This window comes from Salminus brasiliensis, chromosome 13, assembly GCF_030463535.1.
Source record: "Salminus brasiliensis chromosome 13, fSalBra1.hap2, whole genome shotgun sequence".
Taxonomy (NCBI): Eukaryota; Metazoa; Chordata; class Actinopteri; order Characiformes; family Bryconidae; genus Salminus; species Salminus brasiliensis.
The window spans coordinates 28519508-28538938 of record NC_132890.1 but is presented as its reverse complement, the minus strand read 5'-3'; the positions used below and the strand labels follow the sequence as shown (position 1 = coordinate 28538938).

Genomic DNA, 19431 nt, shown 5'->3' with positions numbered 1-19431 from the left:
CATCTCAAATCATCTCCCTAGTGGTTTACAGTCACTCCAAGTTCATTCTCACCACAACCTGTGAGTGATTGTAAACATGCTGATGTGCTGGTCAGTGCGTGTCGCTGCCTGCCTTTTCAAGTATGTGTGGCATTTACATAGTTTGGGTGAGGCATGATATAGCCGACATCATGTAGATGAGAAATAGTAGGTCAAGTTTTATAATATGAATATTTGGTCAGCGTTCAAGCTAAATCCTATACCTTTCTTACAGGAGAAGGAAAAAACACTTAACTTCTAGTGTAAGGTATTTATGTATGTGAATGTATGTGCATCTATATATCCTTACCATAGGCCTGCTAGTATTTCATAATGATTAGACTATAATAAATGGTCTACAGTCTTCATATTTGTAAGGAAAGTCTTTTCTTGCCCCACAAACTGACTATTAAATGTATTAATTATATAAACTTAAAGAACATATGTGTTAACCCTTTAAACTCTTAAGTGCATGTGGTCCTACGCTTCGGTTCCCTGCGCATAACTACAGAGTGCATATTACACATTAACACACCAGTGACTAAAGGCCTCAAGTGCGTTCGGTCACGTATGTTGTGGAGCTCGTGCTCAGACTGGACATATGCCCCCCTCTGCAGAACTGCTTTATCTGGGAGTGGACTATAAATAACAGCTTTGTTTCTCCTGTCTGCTGCATACGGGCCGTTACTTTGGAGTCCTGCTCTTCACTCTGCCTCCACAGTCTGTCTTTGCAAGAGTCACCTTGTAGAAGCTCAGCCACCAGGGGGGGCCCCTCCACTTAGAAGATTATGGTCTCCATGGTGAAGCAGTTCTTCCTGATAGATGTCGATACACTGTGTGTACGTGCCATGCTGCTCGTCCCACCTGCTGTATAAAGCCAGCGGAGGCTGGGATGCTGAGAACAGGCAGCTGGCGAGCCATCAGACAACTTCACATTCAGGTAAGACTAATTATTACTGAATAATAACAGCCATAATTACAGATCATTAGAATAGATAAAAAGAGTATTAAGACTGAAATGCACAGATTAGCACATACTGTGTCATATCTGTAATTATATGTAGGTTTATAAGTAAATACAGAGTAAGTTTTACATTTTGAATGATAGTTAATATAAAATGATAGTGAATTTGTCTTATAATTAAGGATGTATGGTGAAGATTTATTAAAATTTATTATGATTTATTATAAGAATTTGTTTGTTCGTATTTGTGTTTGTTAGTAATAATTAGTTATATATGCAGTTTGCTATTACATCACTATTGCATTGCAGGTCATAATTAAGAACATTATCAATATTTCAATGCATTTCCATAATGAGCTCATAACTAGGTAGAATACCCTGTATTATGTTATTAATTATAAAGCTGTTATATTATCTCATCATTAGACGACTATAAGCTGTGAAAATGGTGATGGGAGGCTTTCTACAAATGCTGAGTAAAAAGAAAGAGGTTAGTTTTCACCGTCTCTCCTCTGCTCTGAGTTTGTTTTTGAAGTTTTTTAAAGCCTAATGTGTGTTTGTGTGTATTTGCTTTCCCCTCTAGCTCATTCCTTTGATTGGCTTTATGGCTTTTGCTGCCACAGGAGCCACATCTGCTGCCATTTACTTCTTACTTACCAAACCAGATGTGATGTAAGCACATTAACAACAGGTTCCACGCATTCTACACATTTTCCTCTTTCACCTGAAGCTAAAGCTTGTGTTTCAAGTGTACCTGTGAGCTTCTTTATCAATAATGTATAACAATCTGATCATATTTCTAATGTGTCTTTTTTATAGTTTAAACAAATCCCAAAATCCAGAGCCTTGGGAAATGGTTGACCCATCAAAGCCACAAAAGGTAATTGAAAAAAAAAAATCAGCATAATAATGTATATTTGCAGTGTCATTCTGAATCTCAAGGTCAGGAAAAGTAGTTCAGTGAGGAGCCATAGAGAATACGTGCAGAGGGCAGCAGACACTGTTGAGTGGTAAGCGGAAGTAAGCAGACAGGAAGGTTTCACTTTAACTTTGAGAGCGGAGGAGGAAGAGAGTAAAAGAGAATAATTGGCTGGTCACGTGTTATATTTTAGCTGTTTGGATTCCAGTGAACTTCAGATAGTTTCTGTCTGGATTTGTGTCACTTGCTACATTTCAGTCAACTTGTGTGGTCCCTGTATAAGATAAGTATTGCCAATAGAATCTGGAGCAGATTATATTGGCAAATGTAAATTGGCACTATGCCCAATGCCTAATGATGGATGGTACCCCTTTTGGGATGAGGTGGGGAGTTGGGAATGAGGAGGGTTGATCATCCAACACTCTTGAATGTATTCTTAATGCAGTCCCATCCTCCAAAATCTAGTAGAAAGCCTTTGCCTGGACCATAGATACCAGTTCGTTTTATACCCTTGATTTTCAAGGAAACAATGAAGGAGCAGGGGTCCTAATACTTCTGTCCATGTTGTGTATATCAGTGAAGAAGTGACAATGTAAACAATGTAGCAGTTATGTAGTTGTGAGGCAGTGATGATGTGGCGGTGACATATCAACAAGGTAAGGATGAAGTTGCGATGAGGTAGTGATGATGTCAGTTAGGCAGTGATGACATTAATGATGCTGTGATAAAGTAGTGATGACAGTGGTATGATGAGGTTGTGATCGAAGGGGTAGAATGAAGTAGTGATGAGGAAGTAGACTGTGTTGAGGTAGTAATGATGTCATTCTGGTGGTAATAAAGTAGTGATGATATATTGATGAGGTAGGATTGAGTCAGACAGTGGTGATGCAGCAATGGCGAGGCAGTGGTGAGCCAACTATGAGGTAGCAGTGAGGTAGTAGTAGGCCAACAATGGGATAGCACTGAGGCTGGAGTGAGGCAGTTATGAGCAACAATAAGGTAGCACTGTGGCAGCAGGGATCCAGCAATGAGGCAGCAGTCGAAGTGAAAAGGCAGTCAGGAGCCAGCATTGAGGGAGTGATGAGTCAGGAATGAGGCAGTGATCAGGCAGTTGTGATGCAGGAAAGATTCAGCGACGAGGAAGCAGTGGGGGCCCTATAAGGCAGTAAAGAGGCAGTGGTGAGCCAACAATGAGGTAGCAGTAAGGCAGTGGTGAGCCAACAATGAGGTAGCACTAAGGTAGGAGTGATCCAGCAATTGGGCTGAGGTTAAGGCAGACAGACAGTGAGGAGACAGTGAGGAGATGATAGCTGAGTGGAAAAACAGCAATAATGCTACAGCAAGGCAGTGGTGAGCCAGCAGAGGAGTCAGTGCAGCAACATTGAGGTAGACTGAGGCAGCAGTGACCCAGCAATGAGGCAGAAGTTGAGCAGGCAAAGTGAGCTTGACCGCAAAAAACTTCCCAAGTTCCCAAGACGAGCAAACCCCCCACTAGAGACGTGATCGATTTTCCACGTGCTAAATGAAATGAGTTTTGACCCTCCATATTAAAAGCGGGAAGGCATTTGTTGTTTGCCATGTGATAAGCTCACATTGTTACCCATGGAATGTTGCCATGGTGATCATTCATAACAGCCCCTCCATCTTCTTCTGTCCACAGCACTCTAATCCTCCCTCCCTCTCTCTTTCTCGCTCTAGCTCATCACCATAAAGCAGCAGTGGAAGCCTGTGGAGGAGCTCCAGATTGTGAAGAGTCTCACCAAGTAATCGTATTACCGATGTCTTGCAATCCCTATCCGTCCCTCCATTCCTCCATCCCTCTCTTTCTCCCCCGCTCGCCCTCTGCTCACCAGTTTCGCGGAATCTTTTCCGCACAGACTCGCGCTCACAGGTTCAGTGTGCGGAAACGCTTCTGCTGTATTGGTGAGATCTCATCGCGTGGGCGGGGCTTAGAGCACACATGTTCTTGGGGGGTGGGTGATTATTTGCATATATGTGATTTACATATAGCTGATTAGCGCAACATGCAGAGTTGTACTGCACTGTGCTGAACTGTGCTGTAACGTGTTACTGTGAAGTAATGAAGTGTTATGGACGTGTACATACTGATACTGAATAAACATAAGGGTATAATAAAGAGACCCACCCTGTTCTGCTACTTTATACTCAACCACAGTTTTGCAGATCAGATGTGTTTTTATTGTTGGTTAGTTTTTATTTTTTATCAGAACCCTTTTTTAGCAGCACCTTATCCTGCTTTAAATTCACAACAATGTTATCTCTGAGTTCAGTCCTCAGCAGGCCAATCATTTGGCGTTGTAGGAATATCATTTATCATTAAGCTGTTTTGGTGGCGGCCGCTTCCAGCTATGTCCAACCCTGCTGAGTCACTAGGCTTTTAACGTAATTGGGTTTGGAACTTCCCTCCAGCAGCACGGCAGCTACGCAAACACTGTTTATTGAGGTGGTAAAAAAAAAAAAAAAAAAAAAGCAGCAACTGAGAGACTGACGTGATCACTGCCTCACACACACACACACACACACACACACACGCCACTCTGCAGGATCATAAGGCTACACTGATCTTATATTTTGTGACTCAGTATTTTGTAGTGTGTTGGAATAAGTATGCTAATCAATAACAGTAGACCTGAACGCAGAACCAAGCTGGATGGAGAATGCAACCCAACTGAAAGCCAAGTCAAACAGAAAGAAGAGCTGGATGCAAAACCAAGTTGAATGAAGAGTGAAACACAGATCCGAGCTGAATGACGAGCTAAGCTAGATGAAGAGCCAAGCCACTAGGTAAACCAAACCGAACATAGAAACAAGATGAATGAAGAGCAGAGTGGAATGCAAAACTGAGCTGAACTGAGAATGACTGTGTGGATCATATGAACATTATAGAGCATAATAGAGTGCCCCCTAGGCTTCCTGTGGTGTATTACAGTCTGTCAGAATGACTGTGTGGATTACATAAACGTTATAGTGTACTTGTAAATTGTAAACTAATAACTCTGATTGACTCTGTGCTCAGTGATCCGGAGAGATTCGTAAATGTACTGTGAGGAAAGGAGGGTCTTGAGCTCTGTGTGTGTGTGTGTGTGTGTGTGTGTGTGTGTTTGCGTGTGAATGGAAGGAAGGGGTGGGGACTGTATGTGCACAGCAGTGTTTGAAGGTTATATGTAATTCCCCATTTAGATCCAGGCAAGGTGTCTTATCTGCATGCTGAAGGGAGGAAGCCATTTTCCTTGGCCTGCAGGATGTAAAACATAAAGCTGTGATGCTATGATAATCCCTGGGGAACGTTGCCATAGCAATTCACAAGAAATGGCGCTTGGTTTTTCCATTCAGAGCCTCCAGAGGCGCACCTTGGGACTGCTCTGTATGCTCACAGATGACTCTAAAGGACCCATATCATAGAAAAACAATTTTACCTCATGATTATTCATTTAAAGAATCAGATGTAACAATGTAAAAGTTTTAAACTGGTCCATTCAGTCCATTTGTAAAAACTAATTTGCAACTAAACAGTGAATTAATTGTTTTGTGAGGTCATAAAAACTAATGTATTTGTATATATTTGCCATTCAGCCCACAGAAGTTTAGCCCTACTCACTCCATTCATAGCAGTTTATGTTCACAGCAGTTTTGCCCCACCAATTCAGTATACAGAATGTACCCCTGCCCATGTAGTTTACATCAGTGATATCCTTTCCCCTTTATGCTGACATGATAACAAATGTTTCATCCCAGACTGCTTTTTAAACCAAGCACAGTACAGGCCAGCCAATGAGAACAGAGCTAATGTACATACATCAGTCTTAAAGGCACAGTCTGATTAATTGAAGTATACTGTAGTGTAAAATCCAGACCTATCCCTCAGATACAGTATGTCACTGCTAAAAATCTACCCATTATTTTTCATGAAAATTAAAACACACACCATCTACATGGTACACAATCAAAGAAATCATTTGATGGTTTAATTACTTGCCAATTTCAATTTAACCACACATCCAATTAAAAATACACCAATGTATTCACTCATATGGCTTTATTAGCAGCATTTGAGGACTGTAAAGAGTTTTTAAAAGGCAGGTTATAGGATCATTACAGTGCTGACCTGCACTGGGGAAATCTTGCTCATATATTGAATTCTATTGTTTGGGACGGACCATCGTAAAAAGTGTTCCCACTAGTAGCAACTTGGAAGTGAACTATAGAACAAAGTTTGTTAGGCCCGATCCAAACAAAATAGAATTGAAAGCCCCCCAAGATTCAATCAGGTGAGTCTAAACCGTTGACTGGTGTGTGTTACATGGCTTTGGTACATTTAATAAAGGCTGTGTGTGTGTAGATTTTTTTGCATACTTTGTTGACCAGTTGCTGTGTCCTTCACCCTCAGCTCTCTGTCAGGATGTCCAGCTCTTTTGTTGTGAGAGCAGAATTCCATCAGTCAGAGCAAAGAGGAGTCACACAGTAACACTATACCCTCCCTCTGTGTGTGTGTGTGTGTGTGTGTACGTGACTAAGTCACACATCCATTGCCTCCCACACTGTGGTCATGTGATGACAATGCAATGTGTGCGTTTGTTCCTGTCAACATTATCTCTCCCCACCTCAAACCGAAAACAGAAACCGCCTCACTGCTCCTCTTTACACACTGTTTAGGCGTGTGTGTGTGTGTGTGTGTGTTTAAAATACCATCTCTCATTTACACACACACTGACTGACCAACTGACTGACTGACTGGTATGTTTCTGCAATGATGAGGCCCTGTGGTGATGGGGCAGTAAATGAGGGCAGGTATTTTTGGAGAATTCATTGATGCTACAAGTGTGTATGTAAAGACAGTGTCTCAGCACCATGTTGCTATGGCAACTGCAGGTTCTAAAAAAAATGTTTCCTTTCCTTTTCTTTCCAGGACTACTGGGCCACTGACCTTGGGCTTGACCTTCACACTCACTATGTCCAAAATTATACGATCACAAATTTCATCAGAGGTGTATCAACCATTGGCTACTTAATCACAGGCAAAGCATAAGCAAAGCAGTCAGAAGCTAATCAGTCAAAGGGCAACCAATCACAGGCTAACCAATCATAGATGAACATGGCACAGGATGTTTAAAAAAATAACAAATCATAACCAGTCACAAAAAAACAATGATAGGCTAAACTATAATAGGCTAACTAATTAGAAATGAGCTAGTCACATGACAACCAGTCTAAAAATAACAATGATAGGCTTGACTATAACAGGCTAACAAAACTAGGCACAGGAAAATCAGTCTAAAAATAACAACAGACTAACCAATCATAAGCTAACCAGTCACAGGATCAATCAAAACAATAACAATCATAGGCTAACCAATAGATTAACCAGTCACAGACTAACTAATCATAGACTATCCAGTCACAAGATTACTAATAGGTGAACCACTGTAATCAGTTAAAGAAATAATCATAGGCTGACCAATAGATAAACCAGTCACAGGCTAACCAGTTAAAATTACTATCATAGACTAAACAATCAAAAGATAACCGATCACACAGTAACCCAGTACATCACTCCTTTCCTCACTGCTGGTTAACCTGGTTACACACATTAAGGAAGTGTTGGTGGATTGAGAAATTAAAGGTGTGTATGCGTGTGTCGTCAGAGGGCGTGTTTGTGGTGAAAAATGCAGAATCATCACTGAGCAGCTGTTTTCATTCTTTCGTTGCTCTGTTGCTTCATGACGTTTTTCTAATGACAGCACAACCAGTACAGTTCACTCCCTGTACTGTCTGCACTGTGGGAAGTTTCTCTGATGAGTGCTAATACTGTATTAAGCACAGCGCAGAACTCTTTATAAGCCACAGCTGCAAACTATTCCTTTCACACCTGTACAATTTTGCCAATGCCACTCGCAGCAAGCCCAAAGCATGATAGATGTATTCCTATTGCTATTTGGCAATTGTACTTTTCATGAAATTTGTTTTTATTTTATATAAAATTTATATTTATATAAAATTTATATATATATATATATATATATATATATATATATATATATATATATATATATATATATATATACACACACACACACACACACACACACACCAGAAGAAGTGGAAGTAATACAGTTACACTTTAACCAGAGGAATTTACCACTCACACTTTCACATCTTTAACTTTACTCACACGTTTGGCGCCATCCAGTGGTGGGAAGACATAGAACCAAAATGTGTGTGTACAAAAGTGCAGCCTTCATGTGCAGGTCCTTAAAACAGATTTATTTCAAGTTATGAGGAGCTTCTGAGTGGCCAATTGATCATTTCAGACCCACTCCAAGCGCTCCACAACACAAACACTGCAAAATCTTTCATTAATTACGGTTCAAGTTACGAGAATGTGCAAATTATCAGAACTTAGTTACTAAATTACAAAAATTAAAGGGAAAAACGGTTAAAATAACAAAATACAAAAAAACAACAACAAAAAAAAAACACAAATGAGTTATGTGATATGCAAAAAAATCTGAAATCTGCAACTAAACCATTTTAAATGTTTTTTTAAATGAAAACATTAAATAAAAAGGGAAAATTAAAAGGTGATAAGCGGGCTGAGGCTGACTGGAGTCGAGTGTTTGGATGTAAGAATTCACACAGCAGTTTTTTCCCGGAAAGGCACATGCGTCCTCCAAACCCCTTTGCATTGCAGTGTGGTTGTCAGTATTTAGCCGCTGTACTAAGGTTTATGTGGCATGGTGAGAAATGCAGCGGAAGACAGAGACGTCTTTACAGCAGTCTGATTGTCTGCTGCACAGATCCAGTAAGTCAGTCAGGATTAGGTAAAATAAAATGAAAAGTCAGTTCTAACAAAAACAGAAAGGCAGTTGAGGTTGTGGGGGTTTGGAGACTGTTGAGAACACTGTTCACCTAGACAGTCTTAGTCTAACACTGAATTAGATTTATTAGACTAGAGCAAGACCAGCGTTGCCTACAAAAGACTACGCTGTCCCGCTTGCTGGACTTGCTTCTTTAGCCTAGAGCTATAGCCTAACGCTTCAAAAGCCTCGAGCTGGACTAGCTTATCACAGTAGCCCAGAGTCTAGTATATAATAATTATTCTTGATAATTTAAGCCCACAGTGGTCCGTAGTTTTTCTCTTAGTAGACAGACGCCTTACTAATGACTTTTTATTATTCCGTATCTAATATATAGCTTAAATTTAAGGGGTTAACTGGTTACTGGTTATCTGGCTCACTGAAAAATAAACTGCCGAACAATCACAGTATAGAGCTTTTCCTGGACTTCTTATCCTACCAATGAGGGCTATTTAGATTCCATTGTTGAGCTGAATAGCTGTTTTTAAGCAAGAAGCAGGTGTGTTTCTGGGGAGTTATTTAATAAAGCAGGATATTTAGCCAGATAACCAAAGCCTAAAGTCACTAAGGGTCATTCCATTCGGGTTCAAGTTATTCAGATTTACTGAGAGCTAAACCAGCACCAAGACTAAAGAACGCTAAGTTAAGTACTAGATTTAAGCCTGCTCAGACCAGACAGGACAGAAGTGGAGCTGGACATTCAGCAGCGTTCATTTGGCGGTTTAAAGGAACAGTTCAGCAAAAACTCAAATGACTCTGATTGACCACTGACCCCAGATGTAGTTGATCAGCCCAACCATGTTTAGCATCTGACGTGAGCTTCTTTAGTTTACAATGGTAGATGCTAGGCTAATGCTGTGTTGCTAACAATAACAGTATCAGTAAATATATGTAGAAAAAAGTCTCAACCTGTCTCTCAAAACGCATCCCAATCTTTATTTCCAGCAAAAAGCTATAAATCTGCACTTCATTTTTCGCTGAACTGTTCCATTAATATCGCCATCAGAGCACCCCTGATGTAATAAACTCCTTTGTGCTTGCAAACAACGAGCTGAACAGACCTGGTGTCCCTAAAAACACGCAGAGCCACCGAGGAAGATGAGCAAATAAAATACAATTACACCACCATAACGTGGCCAAAATAAAGAAAAACTGTGCATACCATTCGTTTCACACCTGTATGAAAGTGTTTTTTATCAAAAGTGAGAGAGTTTGATTAATCTTGATGTTGGGGGGATGGGGGTGGAAGCAGGACACGTTGGTTGGGCGTTGGTTAAAAGTCCGTTTTTGGCGGGACAGTCACTCCGCAGCCTTTGGCTTTGACTGTGCTGTTGCATAGCAACACATCTACGGTCACAGTAGCAGTGTGAAGGAGATGTAAGGGTGCGTAAATGTGTTGATGTGTGCATGTTAGCGGGTGTAGGAGTTTAGGCACTCAGTAGGCAGTTGGAGCAGGTGTGTGGTGCCCCCTGCCTTTGGCTCTGCAGCTGCACCGTGCAGTGAGACACACTGTGTGACATCATCAGCACATGGCGAGCTTTGGCTTGCACCTCCTCCCACTTCCCCATGCTGCCCGGCACTGGAGAGAGAAAACAAACACCATTATTGTTACAGTACACTCACTGGCCACTGTATAGGCAACACCTTCACTCACTGGACACTACTGAAGGTGAGATGTTTAACACACATATAGGTGTGGTGTTCCAGGGTCTACATCCTTGTGGCCATGTAGCTTGTAATAAAATGAATATAAGGAATGACTCACTGAGTTGCAGGTGTGCGATAGCTGCAGTTTTATCTGCTGTTAGCGCCCACAGCTTCAGCTCCTCTACTGCCTCCACATCCTCCAGCTTCAGTAAATCTGCCTTCATCACACTCACGTCCATGTGGCGTGGAACACCTAGAAGGAGGATAGAAATGTAACGAGAGAGAGAGTCAGATAATTGGTCAGGGAATATAAAATAAATGGAAGAAAAAGAAAGGAAAGAATGGTTAAGCGCGCATCACATTAACTCTCTACCAGTAAAGATGATCTTAAAACTATGAGAATTCTAGAAAATTTGTCCTGGTCAGTTGTCTACAGCCTCATTAGAATTTTCCATTTCCCAGAAAGGCAGAGACGATGTCATCGTCAATTAATAAAACTTTTTTAGACTTCAGCTGACATAGATTGAATATTAATCCCACTGCACTGATTAACTCCACTGGGTTTAACCAATTTTCCATCACACATTCGCTGTGTGACACACATATTCGGTCGGTGCTGTTCTGAAACCCGCCCTCCGCTAGACTAGGGCCCTGTCCACATCTATACAGATATTTTTTACACAAATTAGTTTTTCTCTACTCTTTTCTTTCTGTCCAGACCAAAACACAAAACAGCCCTAAAATGCTTGCAGGATCTTGACAGCCCAGCAGGGGGTGCCAACACCTCAGTTTGAGGTCAAATCCTTGTAAAAGCCTAACATCCATCAGATGAAGCACTTTTACGAACAACAACAGTTTCTCAATTTTCGAACAAAATTCAAAACAGCCAAACTCCTTAATCTGCGCTTGCTCTCTCTCTCACACACACACTCAAAAACAGATTTGAAGAAAAAATGCCTCAAATGAAAAAAATGTTTACACCACTGTGATGACACAACTGTCTCTGAATCTCACACACACATCTGATCAGGCAGAGAAGGGGAGTTTTTGTAAGTTCTGTAAGTTGTGAGTGTAGAACGTTCTGTGTTACAGTGCAATGAAAACAAAAACCCAGTGAGGAAGAAGTATGCAAGTTAACAGTGTGATATCAGCGCTTTCAAAAAGTTTGGGTTTTGCTCATCCACATGGAAACACTAAAATAGGACCTCAAAAATCTCCACGTTTTCAAAAGAGCATTTGTTTAGAAAACTGCCATTTCCCTCATGTCTTAAAAATTAAACGTATAATGTGGTAAAAACAGTCATACATTTCCTCTATATATGAAGACAAAAGCCCTATTCAGACTGGATTTGTTTCCTACAGGGACGCCTATAAAAAAAAAACCTGTAACATGTCTCCTCAGAGATAAAACTTACACATCCACATGGCATTAAAAGTCCTAGAGGTTGAGCGGGTTTGATTTATGTTGTCACACAGCAGCACTCAAACAGTCCAGGAGACACTGGTTTATTGATCGTTTATGTTTAACGGTTCATAAGGTGTTTAAAATACACTGGAGCAGCTGTGATATGCATGCTCGGAGGCTAATTACGGTAAAAAACAACCATGTTCCCCAATGCAAGTTAAAACCGCCTGGAAAACCAGATGTGAATCCGGACAGTCCTCAAATTATCAGACGACCACAGAGTTTATTAAATGACAGTAGGTAATTCAGCCTGTGATTTTTAAAAAAAAATTTTAAAGACATTAGGGCAAAACACAGACACGGTCGATCTGGATGGGAAGAAAATCACAGAGAAGCCTCTGTCAAAGAGAATTACCCCAGGACCCCCATGTCCGGATAGGGCCTTAAATTGAAAATTCATTGTTTTAGTGATGTCAAAAACAACAACAACATGTATTTACACATATACTCCTATTCAGCACTCCAGACACCTACACAACATGTATTGACTGCTCAACTACATTGGGAGACACTTGCTTCAAGTGTGTGTTTGTTTGCGAGACTTACCCTCTAGCAGTATGAGGCCGGTGTCTCTAATAATGCGGAATGTGGTGACCAGCACCAGCACAGAGAATATGTATGTGCACACAGGATCAGCCAGCTTATACTCGGGCTAGAAAACACAAAACACACATTTAAAATAAATGTGTTGTTTAACACAGCAGTGTTCACTGTGAAGCTCAACCTGTACAGACAGAAATGCACTCAGTAATGCTTCACATTCTCAAATATCAAACCACACACCCCCACACCCCCACACACCCCCACACACCCCCACACACCCCCCCCCACACACACACACACACACAGACACACACACACACACACACACACACACACACACCCCAGCATTATTCATGCTTATAAAACTCTGGTTCCAGATCTGTGTATAATGACTGTAATCTGATGTTGTGGCTTCACAGCTGCACAACATTGAGATAACCGGTAAGAATCTCTAATAATGTGGAAATGTTAGACACACCCAGAACAGTAAACAGAGACATAAAGCACCAGTAAACTGAATATCCAGAATGATGTTCTAAGAACAATAATATACAAAGAATAAAATTCTCACTAATATATCAAACATTAATATCTTGAATTAATGTTTGTGTGTGTGTGTGTGTGTACCTTAAACCGGACGATGTAAGCAGCGATCAGAACACCGATGCTCTGCACCAGGTCCCCCAGAGCATGGATAAATGCTGCCCGCACTGCCAGGCTGCCGTCCCCCTGATTACCGCGTCCTGACCTCTGCGAGTGTGAGTGGCCGTGGGAGTGTGTGTGAGAGTGTAGGTGGCCTGACTGGTTCAAAAGAAAGCCCATTCTACACACACAAACACATACAGATACACACCTATCAGACAACGCTTATGTAACTGCCATACCTGTATTCTGTACACAGTCACATTTCAATACCATGAGATAATTTCTCCATCCAGAGCTGTGTTCTTTCATAATGACTCTTGTGAAGTTGTAAAGACAGAACACTGTTAAAAATCCCATTCAACCCCAATGAGAGACTGTAGCTCCACCTCAGTGTATATCACAATACCTACATTTAGAGTGTTATTAATATTCACCCTAATGAGAGTCTGTAGCTCCACCTCAGTGTATATCACAATACCTACATTTAGAATGTTATTAATATTCACCCTAATGAGAGACTGTAGCTCCATCTCAGTGTATATCACAATACCTACATTTAGTGTTATTAATATTCACCCTAATGAGAGACTGTAGCTCCATCTCAGTGTATATCACAATACCTACATTTAGAGTGTTATTAATATTCAACCCCAATGAGAGACTGTAGCTCCACCTCAGTGTATATCACAATACCTACATTTAGAGTGTTATTAATATTCACCCTAATGAGAGACTGTAGCTCCACCTCAGTGTATATCACAATACCTACATTTAGAGTGTTATTAATATTTACCCTAATGAGAGACTGTAGCTCCATCTCAGTGTATATCACAATACCTACATTTAGAGTGTTAATATTTACCCTAATGAGAGACTGTAGCTCCATCTCAGTGTATATCACAATACCTACATTTAGAGTGTTATTAATATTTACCCTAATGAGCCATTTTCTTTGCTGTTTAGCCAATAACATGGGTTGACTGAATACTGAGACATGAAGTGAGAATTGAGAAAGTGAATGGGGACAGCTGTGGTCTGGACTTTAACCGTGAAACGTGCAATAAATGATCTATAAAAAGACATGTGCTGCATGTAGTGTTGTGTGTAGAGTGGGGTGTGGTGCTAGGACCGTGTGTAGAGCAGACCTAGTGATGGGTAATAAACCGTGTGTAGAGCAGCGCTAGTGATGGGTAATAAACCGTGTGTAGAGCAGAGATAGCGATGGGTAATAAACCGTGTGTAGAGCAGAGCTAGCTATGGGTAATAAACCGTGTGTAGAGCAGAGATAGCGATGGGTAATAAACCGTGTGTAGAGCAGAGCTAGCTATGGGTAATAAACCGTGTGTAGAGCAGAGCTAGCTATGGGTAATAAACTGTGTGTAGTTAGTTAGCTATGGTAAATTAACTATGTAAAGAGGAGAGCTTGAGTTGATTTATTAACCATGTGTAGATGGGGTTTCCAACTTCCTCAAATGAGAATATGAAACATGTGGAGATGGAGGTACTTCCCCAGAAAAAAAATCTGCAATCTGACATAGGTATTCAGTAGGCTTAGGACAATTTTTTTTTACAAACTTACATTACAAAAATACATTTTTGTACCTCAGAAATCTCCCACTTTATTTTAGGTGGTTATTAAAACTGATACTCACACATTCACTCATTTCTACACTGCTGCCACTTTTATTGAAAAAGTGCTAAATCCTGTCTGATTCACCCAAAAAGGGCATATCCATTAATGGGCACATATTCACATACATAGGCCACATCCACAATAATTTAGAGAACATAATTAATTAAGTTACAGATGAAAGAAACTTGCCAACATTGGAACAGCCGTATTTTTAAACACAGTGCATAGAAATAATGCCTCTGGATGCCGCAGTGGATGCCTCATCCACTGCTAATGAAAGCTCAGACTGAGCAACAGAAACCTGTTCTCCAAACTGCTCAGCCTGGGAAAACCCATCATCACCATTAGCCTATTTACATATGTACACACACTGATAAAACTACGACTACAGTGTAGAAACCTTATGCCTACCAGAGTCAGGGCTGGCTACTAACTTTAGCCTGTTGTGTTGGACTGAGAATCTCAGAATACTGTGGAGAAACCAGGATCTGTTTTTCTGCAATCCGTTCAGTTTAGTGGTGGACTGAGCTCTGAGAATCTTTAACCTCTGTCAGGTATATTGTAGAAATGTGCTTTTCATTGGTCGTGAGAACTGTTTCATGGCCAATAAGAAGCGCTGGTCCATTTGGGTAGTGGAACCCAAATGACCGAGCAGCAGGGTTTCTCACACAAAACACCCTGTTCTAAAAGTCTAATCTCACAAATATGGAACAAAGCCTGTCTCATATTAGTTTAATAACAAATACAGTTTTTAAGTTATCACTATTTAGAGCAGCATTAGTAATGGGCTGTGGAGCAGTGGACAGGACTTCTCTGGAGCGCTTGAGCTCTGAGGATAAATTTAAGTGGCACTTTTAATCTATTGCTAATCATCCATTGCTAGGCCCTGACCTCACTAACGCTTTAATGGTTCACAAATATGTTCCTAGTGTTAAATCTAGTGTTAGGCCTTTGCAGAAGAGTAGAGGCGGTTACTGCAGCCAAGGGAAACAAACTTCCTATTATTACCCTTGATTTCAAAAGCAGCAGAGCGATTGTCCACAAACATTTGGACATATAGTGTACTCCTTTTAGCATTTAGGTAAAACAAGTCATTTCTGTCCAACATAAGCTGCTTTACAACAATAAATGACACCTTTGCTAATTACTACTGGCTAGTGCTCCACCAAGAGTTTAAAAAGTCAGTTCTGCTGAATCTGTAACTCAGCTGGTGAGGACAGAGAATGATGTAGCAGTGGGTGGCACGCTGGACACCCCCAGGCTGATACTGGACGTAAGAGTACCCTCTGATTGGATGCTGTCTAGCCTAGTGAATCCTTACTAAGCCTCGCCTCTACCTGCTCGTTATCGACCTCTAATATGTGTATTTGTGAGTCATACCGAGAGGGTGGGAGACCAGCTGATATTAGGGGCGAGTATGCGCTTTACTTCATAAATAAACTGCATGAATAAACATTGTTTGGTAAAAAACTGCAAACTCACATCAAGTTAACAGCCACACCCACAGCGGCAGTGATCAGCATGACGTCTCCGTCGATGGTGAAGTCAGGGTGGAGTGTTCTCTGCACCGCTTCATTCAGCAGCACTCCAGTCAGGATATAGATCAACAACACACTGGTCCCAGCAGACATCACCTCTACACAACAAAGGAGAAGAAATGAGAAGTGACGAGACGAGAACAGTACAGACGAGTACAGAAGAGAGAAGAAGAGATGAAATGAGATTAGAATATAAAGGGAAGGTAGGAGAGGAGAAGAGAGGAGAAGGATGAGGGAGAAGTGAGGAGTTACCCAGGCGCTGGAAGCCGAAGGTGAATCTGTTTGTGGGTGGTTTGGATGAGAGCCAGAGAGCCAGCAGGGACACAACAATACCAATCAGATCGGTTAGCATGTGCAGAGCGTCCGTCATTATGGCCAAGCTGTTGGCCACATAGCCACCTAAACACAAAAACACACACACTTTCTGGTCTGTTTGGATCAACAACCATAGAAAACATGTGGTTACACTCACCTCGAAGCCAAATTTGTTCCCAGTTTGTCTGGTTAGTGTAAAGTTTTAACAGTAAAAGTGCAGCTCATGTAAGTTCCACTACAACTCAGCTACTCCATTTAATGAACAGGCGGTATTCAGGTTCTGCAGGTGGTCTTTTCTTGCCAAGGCTGTCCTTAAGGCTGTATTAAAATCAGATTTCTGGGGGAAATAAAAAAATAACTGGAAACTAACTGTTGGAATTAGACACTGGAGATAGAAAGACAGTTTGGAAGAGGAAAATTAGAAGGAAAATGGCCTGTTTTGCCATTGAAACATAGGAAGATGGGAGATGCTATCTCCAGCCAGCAGAGGCGCTGGACTTCTGAAATACGCTGTGCTTTTCATGTGTTTTTTTTGTTTGTTTGTTTTTGTTTTGTTGTTGTTTTTTTACAGACACTGGTTTGGATTGAGCGTCACTGCAGCTGAGAAATACTTAATTCCCTTGAGAAGGGTTCCAGAGAACTAAAGAACTGGTGTTTTTTTGTTGGTGGGCTATACCTATAGTTAGGGAGTGTAATTCACTTTTACTCCATTGCAGTAAATACAAATCGTCCTATGAGCCTCCACTCACAGCTGTAGATGTGCATTTGTTGACAAGTGGTAGTGTATGTACCTTGTCGGTTGACAAGTAATTCTGGTAATTCTATTCTAAAAACTGACATAAAAGAACAATAATAAGCACTTACTGTTTCAGCAGAGCTCGGAATGCAACCTGAACGCATATTTCCAGTGCAACTATGTTGGTGTAAATTGGCCATCACTTTTCTGCATGAGATTTCCTACCTGAATCTTTCTACTTTGCAGTAATGAGGCTTCCTGGATGCTTTCACACCCCGTTATGCTGGGCCACTGTGGAGAAGAACTTTCACCATGGCTAACATGGACATGCTAATTTGTGGGGTATTAGCTTTCATGAGCCTTTTTGATTCTGTGCTGATTGGGTGCCTTAGCAGACTAACTACATTTGAAGTAAGAGGGGCAGGAAGACTATGCCTTAAACTATGCCTTCTCCAGTTTCAGTTATATGAAGGGTCATAACAAATTCCACTCAAGAGTTTACATTCCGGTCTTGATTTTCTAAAACTGATAAGCTGTCCAACTTTTACCACATCCACTACTGACAAGAGAGCGCTCTAAAAACAGGAAGTGAACATTCGCCATGCTGGAAAGAATGCAGCTCTTCGCTCTTAGCCAGAAAAACAAGTAGGAGACCATATCTCTTCACCTCTGTTCACATCCATTTTCTTTTGAGTGGATCCTTCTCCAGCAATCATTTTCCCTTTAATGAAGGTCACAGATTCTTAAAAAGTCTCTACAAAATTAAACAGCTAAGATGTGAACAAAGCGACAGAATGGCTCCGTTCTAGAGAAATGATAGAGTCTGAATTGTTCACAGTGTTTGTGAACTAGACATCTGCTTCTGAAAGCTCCCTCACAGACAGTTATTACACCAAATGGTTATGAGTACGCTCCCTAAAACCAGAGATTTTAGTTTTGAGTTTTCACACATCGTTAAGATGGTGGATGGGATCAAGCAGACGTTATGTGGCAAAAAACACATGCGTAGCATAGTAAATAAAAAGCCTATATTTGTGCTGTAGTCACGGCAACCCTTGGTTTCTATTCCCACCACTGCCCAAGTTGGTAAGTTTCTCTACAAAAAAAACATTTCACAAAACCCCTCTATGCAGGGAATTCCCCTGACGGTGACAGTGTTTTTTAGTTGAGATTAAAAGAAGGAACTCCCTAAGAACATGTGGAGGAAACAGTTTCCAAGAAAAGGAACTCTTTCTCGTCTGGGTTGCTCCAGATATTCAGTGGAATTCATGAAATGAACATGAACATGATCAATCACTGACCCCAGATGCAGTCCATCAGTCAAGACGTGTTTGGTGTCTGACATGTGCTTCTTTAGTATACCACGGGAGATGCTAGTCATTGCTAATAAACTCTCTTCCAATCTCAACGCATAGACTAAAAATTACACTTCAGAAATACAGAAATACAAAAGCTACAAAAACAATTAAAGGAAGATTTCATAAAATAACATGAACAGCTGCCATCAGCAGCCGGAGCATGAGAGAGCACAACTGGCTTGGTTATCTCTGGGTGGGTAGATCTCTCTCACTCTCTACATCCTTTTGTCTGATATCAAACAGGTCTTGGAAGATTGACTGCATCTGGTGTCAGTTGTCAATCATGTTCATTTTAAAAATGAACTGCATTTATTGTGCAATGTCAGAATGGATTACAGTTATACACAATAAAGTATAAGCTCAGCTCTACAGCAATACAGTAAAATGTATTGCTCGTAATTATAAATCTTCTGATATTGACGATCTTCTGTCAGAGAACTTGAAGTGAGAAAAACGACCACTTTATAATGTCTACCAATTTATTCAGACAGGAGCTACAGGGTGCTCCCGAGAAACCCCGCAATTGAATGGGTTCATTGGCTAGACTACCACTGCGAACAAACGGGATGTGGAAATGGTAGGCTAGCATTGCGAACACACGGGAAGTGGGATATGCTAGAGTAGCACTGCTAACAAACACTGGGCTTCGTCCAGCTGTATCTTTGTAAACAGACACCCAAGAACTCAAGAGTCTATTAAGACTTATTAAGATTATTTTTTTACTTTTAGCCCATTCGATTAGGACTCACACAAGAGCGCCCTCTAGTGTTCATCA

At 41.0% G+C, this 19431-nt stretch overlaps 2 protein-coding genes across 2 annotated transcripts in view; one reads left to right on the top strand and one right to left on the bottom strand.

Annotated features, from left to right (window-relative positions):
- Positions 1–802: 802 nt before the first annotated feature.
- c13h15orf48 (chromosome 13 C15orf48 homolog) lies at positions 803–4042 on the top strand. Its single transcript, XM_072695316.1, has 5 exons — positions 803–958; positions 1409–1472; positions 1566–1654; positions 1802–1862; positions 3600–4042. The coding sequence occupies exons 2-5, from the start codon at positions 1428–1430 to the stop codon at positions 3666–3668; spliced, it is 264 nt and encodes an 87-aa protein (XP_072551417.1). The 5' UTR covers positions 803–958; positions 1409–1427; the 3' UTR covers positions 3669–4042.
- Positions 4043–8168: 4126 nt separating this feature from the next.
- The window catches only part of slc30a4 (solute carrier family 30 member 4), a 14034-nt gene continuing 2771 nt past the window's right edge, over positions 8169–19431 (bottom strand). Inside the window, exons 3-8 of the mRNA XM_072694812.1 lie at positions 16500–16646; positions 16192–16345; positions 13059–13254; positions 12435–12540; positions 10542–10676; positions 8169–10355 (exon numbers count right to left, since the gene is read on the bottom strand). Coding sequence (XP_072550913.1) covers positions 10204–10355; positions 10542–10676; positions 12435–12540; positions 13059–13254; positions 16192–16345; positions 16500–16646 — 890 coding nt within the window. The 3' untranslated portion in view covers positions 8169–10203. The remainder of the gene's footprint in view (positions 10356–10541; positions 10677–12434; positions 12541–13058; positions 13255–16191; positions 16346–16499; positions 16647–19431) is intronic.

Excerpts from the sequence above, each read along its gene's own strand:
- c13h15orf48 (XM_072695316.1), top strand. The coding sequence starts at position 1,428 with ATGGTGATGGGAGGCTTTCTACAAATGCTGAGTAAAAAGAAAGAG. Across the intron at positions 1,473-1,565 it reads TGCTGAGTAAAAAGAAAGAG|CTCATTCCTTTGATTGGCTT; the intron begins GTTAGTTTTCAC and ends TTTCCCCTCTAG. Across the intron at positions 1,863-3,599 it reads ACCCATCAAAGCCACAAAAG|CTCATCACCATAAAGCAGCA; the intron begins GTAATTGAAAAA and ends TTCTCGCTCTAG.